This window comes from Aythya fuligula, chromosome 19, assembly GCF_009819795.1.
Source record: "Aythya fuligula isolate bAytFul2 chromosome 19, bAytFul2.pri, whole genome shotgun sequence".
NCBI lineage: Eukaryota > Metazoa > Chordata > Aves > Anseriformes > Anatidae > Aythya > Aythya fuligula.
In genome coordinates, this window is record NC_045577.1 from 77167 (window position 1) to 91862 (window position 14696).

At 39.4% G+C, this 14696-nt stretch overlaps 1 protein-coding gene across 1 annotated transcript; it reads left to right on the top strand.

Moving 5' to 3' along the window:
• Nucleotides 1-50: 50 nt before the first annotated feature.
• FBXW2 (F-box and WD repeat domain containing 2) lies at nt 51-10030 on the top strand. The gene is given in 11 exon segments (XM_032200575.1): nt 51-387; nt 1831-2339; nt 4125-4243; nt 4245-4265; nt 4267-4287; nt 4289-4322; nt 5071-5204; nt 5831-5917; nt 6347-6446; nt 6449-6515; nt 9437-10030. Coding segments are annotated over 10 exon segments (1362 nt in total). The 5' UTR covers nt 51-387; nt 1831-1849; the 3' UTR covers nt 9726-10030.
• Nucleotides 10031-14696: the final 4666 nt, after the last annotated feature.

Sequence of the window (14696 nt, forward strand, 5' to 3'; positions counted from 1 at the left end):
GGGCGCGATGACGTTTGGAGGATGCGCCGGAAGCTGCCCGACTACGGAGAGCCGTGGGCTCCGGCCGAGTGCCTTCCCTCCGGGTGCCGGCCGGTTCGCCCGGCGCAGCTGCCACGGCGCGGGGCTCGCCTTCTCTCCGCGCCCTCTCCCCCCTCCCGGCCCCCCTCCCGCGTCGGGCGTGGCTGAGGCGCAGAGCAGTATCCGAGGGCGGCCGCTCCCGCGGGTGCCCGCAGGTTGTGGTGTGGGCTGCGGAAGTGGCGGGAGCCTGTCCTTTGCTGCGGGAGCGATGGCTGCGGGGAAGCCCCAGTCTCTGGCGGGCCCCGGGGGACCGCGCGAGCCGTGGCGGCTGCCTGCCGAAGGACGCTCCGCGCCTGGCCGCTACCTGAGGTGAGCGGGAGTTGTTGGGGCAGCTGCTGGTGGCTACAGCTGCGCTATATGTCTCCGGTCCTCGCCGTGCTTTGCGTGTGGAGGGAAATGGGAACGGGTGGGGGAGCGGCGCGGTTGTCGGATAACGCCTAGGAAAGAGCGCTGTGCACGCAGCGCCGGTTCCAGGCCCTCACAGCTGCTGTTGGTTTCAGCAGTAGCGGCATGTGCTGAATGCAACACACACCTTAGAGCTCACGTATTTTTTATCGTTAGGGAGACTGTTAGAAAACTGTGTTTGTTCTAAAGAGAACGTGTGCCTGTTATAGAGCAGCAGATATGCTTTCTGCCATACTTGCTGAGGAAAGCCCTTACGTGCTGTCAAGAGTAACAGTGACTGCATGAACTTGTGACTCGACAGAAGCAGCTGATTTTGTGCATTTAATGCCCAGTGCCTTCCTGTGTTTTTATCAAGAATTGATACTTCTCTGCAGGCCACGTGCAGCTTCTCATAGTGAAGACTCTACTTTTCAGTGCTACTATGTCACGTTAAGAGGTGTTCTTTAAGGTTTTATTCTGTGAAGGTAAACAGAAATTCATTTCTGTACGGAAATACACATATTTGGCTCCCATTCAGATTCCTCAGTTGTTTGGATTTGGGAGCTTCTATTAATTAAATTTGGTTAGTTATCTAATGAGTGGAGTGAGTTCTTCCAAAGAAAATACATATAAATAAAGCTTTTTAACTGTTTGCCCGATGTTTCAAACATATTGTAGAAACCTGAGAATGCTACAGCATAGTATAAATGCATACAGATCACAGAGTTTAAGAAGTAGCATTTGAAGCCTTCAGTTTCATGGTTAATTTTGTTCATTGGAAATAAACTGGAAAATAGGGAAAAAATTAAAGAGGTCAGAGAGATACAAAAGATGACTAACATTCTTCAATACAATTCTCCAGACATATCTTTGTATCTTTTTTAAAAATAAAGCAGCTAACTTTTTTTTTTTCTTTCCCATAAAGTAGTTCAGGACAAAAGTCTGAATAAATTCTGTCAGTAACTAGCTTCTTATCCCTCTGTATGTTTTGTTCTCTTCCCTTTTTGAGTTAAACCATGAGTAAACTGTAAGACAGTGTTTATTTGCTGTAGTAGGTTTAAAACTTGAATCAACCCTTACTGGATTCAGAACTTAAAAATGTTAACCTGTAACAAGAAAGATGTAAATATTCATAATGAACACTAACATGCATTTGCTCTGTACAACTCGCTTCTAAGTCTTATACAGGTCAGACAATAGTTCAAAATTTGTGCAAATGCTCTTTACTAGCCTCATGAATATTTTATGTTTTGTTTGGTTACTTCAGTCTATGCTTTAACCAATGGAATACTGATGTACCAATAATAAAGATGTGATGCTTACCTTGTTTTCTGAATAGAACTAATACAGTATTTTGATGTATCACAGGTAATTTTTCCATAACCTTATGGAGAAAAAGGACTTTGAAGCATGGCTTGATAACATTTCTATTACATTTCTTTCTCTGACGGACTTGCAGAAAAATGAAACTCTGGATCACCTGATTAGCTTGAGTGGAGCAGTCCAGCTCAGGCACCTCTCCAATAATCTAGAGATTCTTCTCAAGAGGGACTTCCTCAAACTCCTTCCATTGGAACTGAGTTTTTATCTGTTAAAATGGCTTGATCCTCAGACCTTACTCACATGTTGCCTCGTCTCTAAGCAATGGAATAAGGTTATAAGTGCCTGTACAGAGGTCTGGCAGACTGCATGTAAGAATTTGGGTTGGCAAATAGATGACTCTGTTCAGGATCCTCTACACTGGAAGAAGGTTTACCTAAAGGCTATTTCAAGGATGAAGCAGCTGAAGGACCATGAAGCCTTTGAGACATCATCTTTAATTGGACACAGTGCCAGAGTATATGCACTTTACTATAAAGATGGTCTTCTGTGCACAGGTAGGAAGTTCAGAAAACTTGTAGTCCTTGTTATCTTCTACACAGCCTCATTTGATTAATTACAAGTTGATTTTTCCTTGACCAGGACAGGTTATTTTTCATAGTGCTAACTCAGTTCAATGTGATTCAAAAATAAATTTATTTTGCAGTTTCTGAAGCTTCTGGATCTAGTAAGCTCACTAGTCGTTTTAATATTAAAAAAAAAAAACAAAAACAAAAAAAAACACACACTCAAGGACACCAATTTCTTTACCAGTCAAAAAAAAGATGGCATCGTTGTTGCATATCATTCTTTGCATTAGCAAGCACATTTGAGAAGTACAGCTATGTTAGTTATCCTTTAGAAGATATATTAGGTTAAAGGGGCCTTGATTGGGCTGACTGTATGGTCACTGCAGTCTCTCAAGCTGTATGAGGCAAAGTGTCTTCCTTGTGACAATTTCTCTGATATATTCATAAGCACTTTCAGTTCTTAACATAATCTAAGCTCTTGTGTAAAGAACCATAAAGTAGATTTAACCTTGCTACTAATCTGACTTGCATATTGTATTGGTGGTTTCAGCTTCGTTCCTGAAGAGTGCAGACTTCAAGATTTCAGTTTGAACTCAGAAATACAGCCAGAACAAATACGAAACATTAAGTACGAAAGAATGGTAACTACTGTCAGAGTGTATTCCAAGGATTTCCCAATGACTTGAGATCACAGTGTTATAGAATAAGTTAGAAATAGTGGCTAAGTACCCTCACATCAGTTGGTACCTTAGGTGTTACTAGAAAACTAGCAACTAGATGCTGGCCAGTCTTTCACTTTCCTAGTCAGCAGGGAAGGAAAATCCACACGAAGCAGCATTGTCAACTGTTACTGAAAAGTGGCACATTTATGTGCTGAAACTACAGGAGAATAAAAGAGAGAGAATGGTCTGGGCTCTTTTTCCTGCTCTCTAAAACCAGCAGACTTGAGTTATTGTTATAAGTTTATTTGCTTTTTTAAAAAAAAAAAAAAACAAAACAAAAAAAAACAAAACATACAGAGAAAGAAAGAAAAATGGCAGATGAGGGGATCTGGTATTCATCTGCTGTCTTTCCATCTTTCTCTATGGAGAGATTTGATGGACTCCTTCCTACCTGAAACAAACTAAAACACAATATAATCAGTGGCTCCCCAAACCTGAGCGTGATCTATCTTATAAAGCTTCCAGGTGTGAGTGCTGGCATCTATGGAAGGGAAAATGGAAGGCAGACATCTAGCAGCATAATTAAGATGGTTAATTCTTTCCTGTGAGGAAAAGATGAGAGAGCTGGGACTACTTTCTCTGGAGAAAAGAAGGCCTGGGAGAATCCTAACAATATGCATAAATACCTAAATGGAGGGTAGAACCAGTTTCATCAAAGGTGCCCAGTGACAGGACAAGAGGCAGTCAGCAGAAACTGAAACACCAGAGGTGTCATCTGAACGTCAGGAAACCCTTGTGTTTTTTGTGTGTTTTTGTTTGTTTTGTTTTAGTTTGATTTTACTGTGCAGGTGATGGAGCACTGACACAGGTTGCCCAGAATGGTTGTAGAGTCTGCCTCCTTGGAGATACTCAAAAGCCATCTGTCCTGGGCAACTGGCTCTACATGGCCCTGCTTGAGTCAGGGGGGTTGATCTCCAGAGGTCCATTCCAGCCTCAACTGTTCTGTGATTCTGTGAAAATACTATGTTTAAGACAGAAATGAAATACTAGTAAAGGCTTGAAAATTGTATATATTATTCGCTTGCAATTATCCTGATACTTTATATTCTAGGATCAGATGACTTGTCTGCAAAACTGTGGGATGTAAGCACAGGTCAGTGCATCTATGGGATCCAGACACACACTTGTGCTACAGTGAAGTTTGATGAACAAAAGCTTGTAACAGGATCCTTTTGATAACACAGTAGCCTGTTTGGGAGTGGAGCTCTGGGGCAAAGGACACAGCATTTCAGAGGACACACTGGTGCAGGTATGTTGAACTTCTCAGTTTTTAATTTCACCAGTCAAGTAATGTACATCACATATAATAGAACACATTATAATTTAAGTTAGCTTTCTGTACAATAGTGTATTGTTTTAAAGCTCTGTCCCTAATCACTTTTTGTGAGGGAAGTGGCCAGAACAGATCTAGATCTGTCTGTTCTTGGATAATGCCAAGGCATAGTAATATAGTTTTTTGCAGGAAAATAATACTAAGTGCAGTGGTGATGTAGTGCTCTGGAGTTCTGAATAAAAGAGGCAAGCCATATATAACAGGGAGCACGTGTCAATAGGAGATCTTTATACCCCCAAACTGGAGATGGTCTTACAGGAGAGAGCACAATAGATCCTGGGAATCTCTATTTGCATTTCTGTCTTAATTATCTGTCCTCTACCACAAAATATCCTCAACTCAGCTGTAGGTCTGTTCTTCTATGACATACCAGTTGTACTAATCCTGCTGAAATTGACTTCTTAGAACTATTATCTTAGGAACTACGGTGATGTTACACTTCACTGTAATCCGGTCATAATAGAACCACTGATCTACATGCTTTTAATTTGAGCAAATAGTAGTTTTGTAGTGTACGTTTGGAGATGCACTGATAATTCATGTATACAGTTCAAGAACAACAGTTAAAACTGTAGTAGCTGATGCATTTTCACCCAGTTAGTGTCTCAGAAAAACACATGCACAGAGACTGGTATTCCTTATTTAAAACCCTCTCTGTTTGTAGTTTTTAGTGTGGATTACAATGATGAACTTGACGTTTTGGTCAGTGGCTCTGCAGACTTCACTGTGAAAGTGTGGGCCTTATCAACAGGAACATGCCTGAATACCCTTACTGGACACACAGAATGGGTCACTAAGGTGGGAATATTGATTTTTTAAATAAAAACACTTGCAAAAAACTGCCTTGCATGAAGTTTTTAGCATGTTCTGAATTTCTGTATCTTAATCGCAACCTTGTCCCTAAGTGCAGAACCTGAAAAATATCAAGAAATGTAGATAGTGCAAAACAACATTTTAAAAGAAAAAAATACTTAAACTGTAACTAAACCTTTCAGAACATTGAAGAGATTTCTGTTCCAAAGAAGCTGGAGTACTACTAGGAATTGGTGTTCAATTCAAAGACCAAATGAATACAGTGGTTCTGAAAGAAAGTTACTCTAAAAATTATGTAGAAAAAGTAATGATCTTGATAACCAAAGTCTAAGCATGACAAGTGTTCTGAAGTTGAGAAACAGTATTTTCCTTGTGAGCATTTCAGAATTTGGAATGTGTGCTAGGGTGAGAATTATCTTAACGTATTAGTACAGTAAGTTCTCACTAGTAGGAGCAAAAAAAGTGTGAACAGCAGTTTCCCTTCAGTTGCTAAAAGTACCTGTATTGCCTTTAACAATCTGTGTAGCATACTCCCCTATAATGAAATGGAAAATACAAATGAATGCTTGGTTAACAGCATCAGAATAAGTCATTACATCCTTCAATTACAGGTAGTTTTGCAGAAGTGCAAAGTCAAATCTCTTATGCATAGTCCTGGGGATTATATTCTTCTAAGTGCAGATAAGTATGAAATCAAGGTATGTACCGTATGTCATGAACACATCATTGTTCTTCCTAGGGAAACAGAATACTTGAGTGCTCTGCTGATTTACAACTAATATAGGACTTTTTCTCTCATAGTCCTTACTTGTAAAGTTGTGTTCAAGACAAGAAACTGTTTGGAAGCTAACTTTTCAATGCTTTCCATCATGTTTAGAATCAAATGGTAGCTTGACGTGAATGGTAATTTAAAAAAAAAAAAGTATTTTTTTTTCATGCCTAATGTGCTAATGTGACAGTGAAACACTTGGAGCAAATAGCGCTGTTTAAAGAAAATAAAGAAGAAAGTATTTCTGAAAACATTCATACATTCACCTGCTGTTTAACAAGAGACTGAGCCTATTGAGTAATGGTTTATCACTTGAATGTTTTGTGGTCTTGACATGTTTTTTGTTTTTTAATTCTAGATTTGGCCTATTGGAAGGGAAATAAACTGCAAATGTTTGAAAACACTGTCTGTTTCTGAAGATCGCAGCATATCCCTGCAGCCCAGGCTGCACTTCGATGGTAATACATAGTGTGCAAGTTCAGCACTAGGATTATACAGTGGGACTTTGCCAGCTATGATATTCTCAGGTAAATCTTTCATCTTAAAATGTGTAGAACTTATTCCAGTGGTGTACTTTGAAGAAAATATAAAGTATTCTGTGGAAGTATTATATGAAACGTAGTGGTTTTAATAACTTTCTTTAGATGTGTAAAGATTTTTTTATCAAGATCCTTTTGAATTACATCTTTCTTCACACATATTCATAGAATCATCAAATGGCTTGGGTTGGAAGGGACCTTTAAGATCATCTAGTTCCAACCCCCATGCCATGGGCAGGGATGCCACCCACTAGATCAAGTTGCCCAGGGCCTCATCCAGCCTAGTCTGGAACACCTCCAGGGATGGGGCATCCACAACTTCTCTGGGCAACCTGTTCCAGTGCCTCACCACCCTCTGAGTGAAGAATTTCCTCCTAACCTTTAATCTAAATCTCCCCTCTTTTAATTTAAAGCCATTCCCCCTTGTCCTATCATTACCAAACAAAGCGGAAAGTTGTTCTCCATCTTTTTAAGTCCCCTTTAAGTACTTAAAGGTTGCAGTAAGGTCACCCTGGAGCCTTCTCTTCTTTAGGCTGAACAGCCCCAGCTCTCTCAGCCTTTCTTCACAGGAGGGGTGCTCCAGCCCTCTGATCAGCTTTGTGGCCTTCCACTGGACTCATTCTAACAGATCCACATCCTTGTACTTGGGGCCCCAGACCTGGATGTAGCACTACAAGTGGGACAGAGTAGAGGGGGACAATCCCCTCCCTTAACTGGCTGGCCACCCCTCTGTTGATGCAGCCCAGGATGCAGTTGGCCTTCTGGGCTGCAAGCGCACATTGCTGGCTCATGTCAAGCTTTTTGTCCGCTAGAACTCCCAAGTCCTCTGCAAGGCTGCTCTCAATGAGTTTTCCCAGTCTCGTGTCTGGGATTTCCCCAACCCAGGTGCAGCGCCTTGCACTTGGACTTGTTGAACCTCATGCGGCTCAAATGGGCCCACTTTTCTAGCTTGTCCAGGTCCCTTTGGATGGCATCCGTTCCCTCTTTGGTATCAACTGCACCACTCAACTTGGTGTCATTGCAATTTGCAAAGGGTGTACTTGATCCTTCTGTCTATGTTGTTGATAAAGATATTAAACAGTACCAGTCCCAGGATAAACTCTTGAGGGACATCACTCATCAACAGACTCCACCCAGACATGGAGCCATTGACCACCACTCTCTGGGTGCGACCCTCAAGCCAATTCCTTATCCACTGAATGGTCCACCTTTCAAATCTATAGCTCTCCAAGCTGAAGATCAGGATGTCATGTGGGACCGTGTCAAAGGCCTTACAGAAGTCCAGGCAGATGACATCAGTTGGTTTTCCTTTGTCAACTGATGCAGTCACTCCATCGTAGGAGGCCACCAGATTGGTCAGGCATGATTTATGCTTGGTGAAGCCATGCTGGCTCTCTCGGATCAACTCTTTGTCTTGCATGTGCCTTGACATTGCTTCCAGGAGGATCTTTTCCATGATCCTCCCAGGCACAGAAGTGAGGCTCACTGGTCTGCAGTTCCCCGAGTCCTCTTTTCTACCCTTTCTAAAAATGGGAGTGATGTTTCCTTTTTCCAGTCACCAGGGACTTCACCTAACTTCCAGGACTTCAAATACGATGGAGGGAGGCTTGGTTTGGCTTGGTTTCATTCTGTTTGTATTGACGAGATTTTATTGTAATTTATCACCTGTTAATACCAACCATTTGATTGCTGTTTTGCTTTCAGGCCACTAACTACTCCTCTATTTTCAATACATGAGCTACAGATTTTCAAAATAGACTTAAATCAGACTTTAGTGCTGTAGTTGTGAACATAAAACTAGTGACTGGAAGCTAATGTTGCTACCCAAATTGCTCTGCAGCAAACCAGAAGGCCATTTCTGCAGGTCATTTGACAGTACAAGGTATTAAAAAGACACTTTTCCCTTATATAGCACTATTGAACTGAAATCTGATATTCTCAATAAACAGTGTGGAATGACAGTAAAATCAATGGGACTGCAAAAAAGGATCAAGTATTCTGTTTCAAAAAACAGAATGAGGTTCTGTCTGTTGGAAATGGTGTCATCAAAAATTGTAACTTATCAAAAAAAGTGCATTCTAAAACTGTTAGCAGACTCTTAATTGAAATGTCATGAATATTGGAAGAGTACCTACTGTAGGAAGATCTACTTAAGGAGAATTGCTTCTTCAAAAGAGAAAGATTTTCTCTCACTGCTGAGAACAGTTTTTCATCTCCATATGTTTTTGTGCCTTAGTTCTGTGCTTTATGTAATGCTATGATCAAACACTCAGTCAGCTGTGGAAAACATTCTCTTCAATTTTTGTTCAAGTTTTGTTTATTAAGGCAACAAAATCCCAAAGGTTTAGTGGAACTAATATATTCAGTTATTTCTCCTTAAAGTAAAAATATTTAACTTACGCTAAGGGTCAGTAAAGCAACATTCTTGTAAGGACCAGTGCTGAATGATTTATTGTATTGTCACAAAAATACATTTCTGTGCTTTATTTCCAACTTTTGAAAGAGTGGTCAAAAGAACTAGTATGAGACCTTGTACCTTTTTATAGACATTTAGGTGTGAAATCCCTATGAAATTTTTCTGTAAAATACAAGTACATCTGCTCTTGTGTGTATATCTGGAAATTGACTTCTTTTTTCTGCTGCTGCTGTGCAGAATCCCTTTCAAACCTTAACATTTATTTATCTTTAGAAGTGTCTGTCCTGAATGCAGAAAGCCTATGCTGAAACCACAGGCCTGACTTGAGTGCTCACTTCCTTGATTTGAAAAATTTTCATCTAGTTCTTCTTGAATAATTTAGAAAAGATGAGTTTAGATACTTCCTCTCTATAGACACATAAGAATTTGTTTTAATAATGCCGGTTCATGACTGTGTAGTGACAGAGTTTCTAACAACACTTTTATCTTCCAGGGTTATCAAGCCTCCTGACTTCTCAAATGTGTCCTTGCTGGGCTTTGGAGAGATATTTGCTCTACTATTTGATAACAGATACCTGTATATAATGGACTTGAGGACAGAAAAATTGATAAGCCGCTGGCCTCTACCAGAGTACAGAAAATCAAAGAGAGGTTCAAGTTTTTTAGCTGGTGAAATGTCTTGGTTAAATGGACTAAATGGCCAAAATGATATGGGCTTGGTTTTTGCCACCAGTATGCCAGACCACAGTATCCATTTGGTGTTATGGAAAGAACACGGCTGAAAAGATCACGTATGCAGATTCTTCAGGACTATCAGCAGTGTGTCCATAAAATGAAACTTTGCATGAACCAAAGTTGCACACCTAGTGGTATCACCATGCAGTGCACAATCATTTACTTTTATTTGGGCATTTGGGAATGAGTTGTTTTTGACATAATGCAACACAGCATGCTAACAGTATTCGCCACTAAATTTGTCTTTTACTCATGTTTAAGCATACCTTTATGGGCTCTGAAGCATAGCTTGTAATGTTTAAACTATTCAAATCCACCATTAAGTCTAAAATGAAATAATGCTTGTACCTGACTTCTGCCCTGTTTTTTTTGGTTTTTTTTTTTTTTTTTGGCTGTTGGAACAGAAGGTGGATGAAGCTACTATTTTAGAGTAGACTTTTGTGTTTGTTTGTTTGTTTGTTTGTTTTTATATATGTATCAGCAAATACTGGTTACAGTGCATGGCTGCTTTTTTAACTTGAATGCGAACATAGACCTTTTCTCTCCCTGGTACTGATTTTTGTCAAAATGTTTTTTTCCTTGAGATAGCTTTAAGCACCTATCTTTGAAATTGGGAATCAACACAGTCCTTTAACTAGGGTCAGATGCTAACAATAATAATTTAAGCTCAGGAATATGTCGATATGAGCTTTCCTCAGACAGAATGAATCAACTTTTCATCTATCTGATTGCCACAGCAATTAACCTTAGAGAACATCTGACAGTATTATCATATTTACTGGTGGTTTTCTCACTCAGAATGATTTGATCAGTATTTTATAGTTCACGTTTCCTATGGCTTGTGTGAGAATGTAATTTAGTTTGCAGATAGTTAGAAATTAAATGAATCAGAGGATGGTGTTCAATGCGTACACCAAGAATCACACTTATATCAATTGATGTCTAGCAGCCATACACTTTTCCCAGAAAGTTGAAGTTAATATAATTACACACTTAAAGTAGTTGTTGCATCTAGATTTAGAAAGCAGGGGCATATGTGAACGGTACATCTCTGAAAAGAAAAAAAATGAAAATTTGGAAAAAAAAAAAAAAAACAAAAAACAAGCATAGGAGTGGAAAAACATCTACTTTGATCAGCTGTAAGAGACCAGATAAACAGATGAGTTAACTATCGAGTAGCAATACTCTACATATTTTTGTGGTGTATGACGTGTACTTAAAAGCTGTATCAATGACATCTCAACTCCCGTGCTTTAGAAGTACTTTGAGGTGGTTTCTTTATTTTGTTTTTGTTTTCCTTACAATAAAATCTCCCCTTAGTGTCTATTTTTACACAAGCTGAAAACAGGTGTTTTCATGAAGATTGGCTCAGGTCCCTGAAAAGATGAATTTGTATTTTAAGTGTGATGTTTTTTCTTTCCAGTATTTACCTGTGGAGACCTAGTTCCTTGTGTAGTAATGAACAAAGGTATATAGTATGAATTGCAGCAACGGAAGGAGAATTTTTATAGGCAAGAATCAATACTGGAATGACGTGGTAGGAATTGCATGAATTCATGGTGGAGCAGCATCTCTTGAATACAAGGCTGGAGTCTTTACCCAGTTTTCCACCTTTATTCATGCCAATTTACTTTGAAATTATGCTTGTAGTTAAGGATTTTATCAGGTAGAAGCCAAATTCACAGCACTTTATTTAAACAATGCCAAGTGGGGCACATGTGATGATCTCTTACAGCTTTTGCTATCTCACTCAAAAGTGAAAAACAAAACCAGCATCAAAGAGAGAGCTTGCAATAACCTGTCTGTAAATGCAGGTCTCATTATTCCTAAGGGGAGCGTAACTATGCTGTGCTTGATGTGTGCAGTAACTCATGTTAAACAAGCTGTGTGAAGATGGGACATGTATAAAACATTGCATTAACCTTGAAAGCTTAATAAGATTCCTTCACAGGAGTTTAGGCAGGAACATGCCAAAAATGCCATTCAACTCAAGTTGATGAAATGTGGATTGAATATTTGGACTGCAAGATGAATGAAAAGCTTGAAGAGTGGTCATTAGTGATATGAAATCCAACTGCTGTCCAGTTAATAGTATTCTTCAAGGGCCAGAATTGGTTATTTTTGTATTAGTGGCCCTGATGATGCAGAGTGCCTTCTCAGCATGTTTAACAATTCTAAATCGGAGGTGCAAGGTGGGAACCCAGAGGAAGGGGAAGAGTCAATATGCAAGGGAACGGGGAATGCTGTTCTGAGGGACTAACTGACTGGACAAATGGGCTTGCAGAAGTCTTGAGTTTAACCAAAGCAAATGCACTATTCTGCATCTGAGAATCATCCTACACAAAGGGATAGCTGGAGACACCTCAATGGCTTTACAGGAATGGACCCGGGGGTGCTATTGTACAGCAAATTGAACATTAATCACTAGTATGCCCTTATGACACAGAAGGCCAACTGTACACTAACGTTCTACCAAGTACATAGCTGGTAGTTCAAGGGAAGAGATTCTTAACTTACGTTCAACATTCAAGAGAGCATCTGCAACCACATTCAGTGTTGAGTTCTCCAGTACAAAATAGACAATTATGTACTGGAACAGGTCCAGTGAGAGGCTGCAGAGATGGACAGCGAGCTGAAGCACCAGATGTCTGAAAACCTGTGAAAACTGAATTCAACCTTCCAGACAGAATACGTGAGAAGGGAGGGCTGGGGGTGGAAAAGTTGGTATGAACTATTACAGTCACCAGCTATCTATTAACATGGTGTAGAGAAGACAAAATCAGACATACCAGCATCTTGCAGCAAGATAAGGGCCAATGGTCACAAACTGTGCAATAAGAGTTCTGGCGAGCTTTAATGAAAATATGCTCTCCACTGTGAGGGCAGTTTAACACTACAATGGGTAGCCCAGAGAGGTTGTGTGTCTAGCTAACCTAAACAAAAACCCGAAGAACACCTGCTTCCTTACCCTCCTTTGAGCAGGGAGTTGGAATGGAGACTTCCAGCTGACCCTTCTAAATTATGAATCCGTAATTCTCAATGGACCTCTTGCCAAGCACTAAATTCTTTTCAGCATTGTGCCAGAGTGTGCAAGCAGAAATGTATGACAGGCAGCATCCAGTACAGAGTATACTGCTGTTCTACCCTTTTAGTTTTACTAGAAAGGAGAAAAAAAAAAAAAAAAAAAAAAAACTTTTAGCCTATACAAGGCAGCTGATGTTTATTTTAAACACAATTAGCAAGCAGGCATTTACTTACACTCTGACTCTTGAAGGCTTCCAAGTAAAAGTTCCACCCGAACCTAAGCAACTCATGACAGAGCTCCTTCAGAGGTATGTGCAACCATAAAACTGATGATAGAATGAAAATATGATTTTGGCATAGAAGATAAATGAAAGCCTACTCCCACACATATCTCCTGCTCTCTCTCTCACATCAGACTAATACTTCTGCCCCTTCACAGGAAAGTTACAGTATATTGCCAGATCAGTAGATGCAGTACAATGCACTTACTGGGGTTTAGCAAAAATGAAAAATGACTGAAATTGTAAAAGTACAGTGAGCATATTTTTTTTTCTCCTTCCTATCTGACCATTCAATAGAAATGAATGATACATTTTACTTTTTTTTTTCCTTTTTAGATAGGGATTGGGGGAAAAAAAAAAAGTGTCTTCTGTACCTTTATACCCACATAAGGCAGGAACACAAAAAAACACCCCACCACATAAAATAGCAAAATCATCTGCTAATTTTGCTGAACAAAGAAACAGTTTGTTAAGAGGCTTTAAGGTGCTGGGAAAAGAAAAAAACTATCACATACCAAAGTTATCATGTATCATAAGCGGTCCTTTTTCCCTTCAATTATTCTGACGAATTGGTCTTCAGTTCACAGACACCTATTTTTTTCATCAACATCAGGCTATATACCTTCCCTCTGTTTTAAAGCTTTCCAACGAGACACAGCACATTCTTACTAACTCATAAAAGCTCTGGGTAGCAAAAAAGGACTTCTTAAAGTTACAGGTCACAAAAAAAAAAAAAACAGTCAAAGAGCTTTTTGACTTAGCATAACTCCAACAACTATGTTTAGTGTTGCAATATATTAACACTTTAACAAAACCTATTTCCAATAATACTTTTTGAAATTATTATTAAAACCTCCCTTCTCCATTCCCCCCCCCCCCCCCATTGATGAAACAGGTAATTTCTGCTTGGTTATTTTTCACAATGCATTTTCTTATATAACGTGGTGCATAAAAATTTGGTACCCAAATCATGACATAGGAACTGCAAGAATTAAGTTAGTTTTACTGCTAAACACTGTAGTTACTTTTTTTGTACATAGGTAAAAAAAAATGCAAATGGATCATAACATTATTTAAATCAGTTGAGAGAGACTATTTTATTCTTTTTAGTTTAAAGCAAACTCATATTTTTTTCCAGAAGAGGTAATACCATCTGTATTGATCCTTGCAATCATTAAATGGCTTATGGCTTTGCTAAAAGTTCCTGTTTCCCTTAAAAAGCGACTCATTTAATAAGTGACAATTCTAGTGCTGTAGCTGGTATGTTTTCTCATCCTGTCTCTGATATTTTTAATGAACTGCAGTGTTAATTTCAATGTAGCTATTCATCTGGCAGATGTTGTCCCATGCTACTGCTTAATAAGCATTGCTAAACACAGATGTATTTTTTTAATCCACCCAGTTCTTCAGAGATACAAAGAGCCAAACATCCATTCATTCTTCAGGCAGGTTTCTTGTACATGGTAACACATATAGGAAAGTGACAAAAGAAAAAGAAAGCTGGAAATCAGTATTTATTCTAATTTCTGCATGTTCATTTCCAATGCATTTAATAATATCCTTTCATAGTTAGGGACAGGTAAAAGCACTCATCTCACTACGCCTCAGCTCTTCCATCTAAAAAGGTTGCAGCAAAGACTTCATCTGAGGAACCCAACTCTTCATCAGCACTCAGCCAATTTTTACAAGGTACCATATCTCATTTCACAGCTA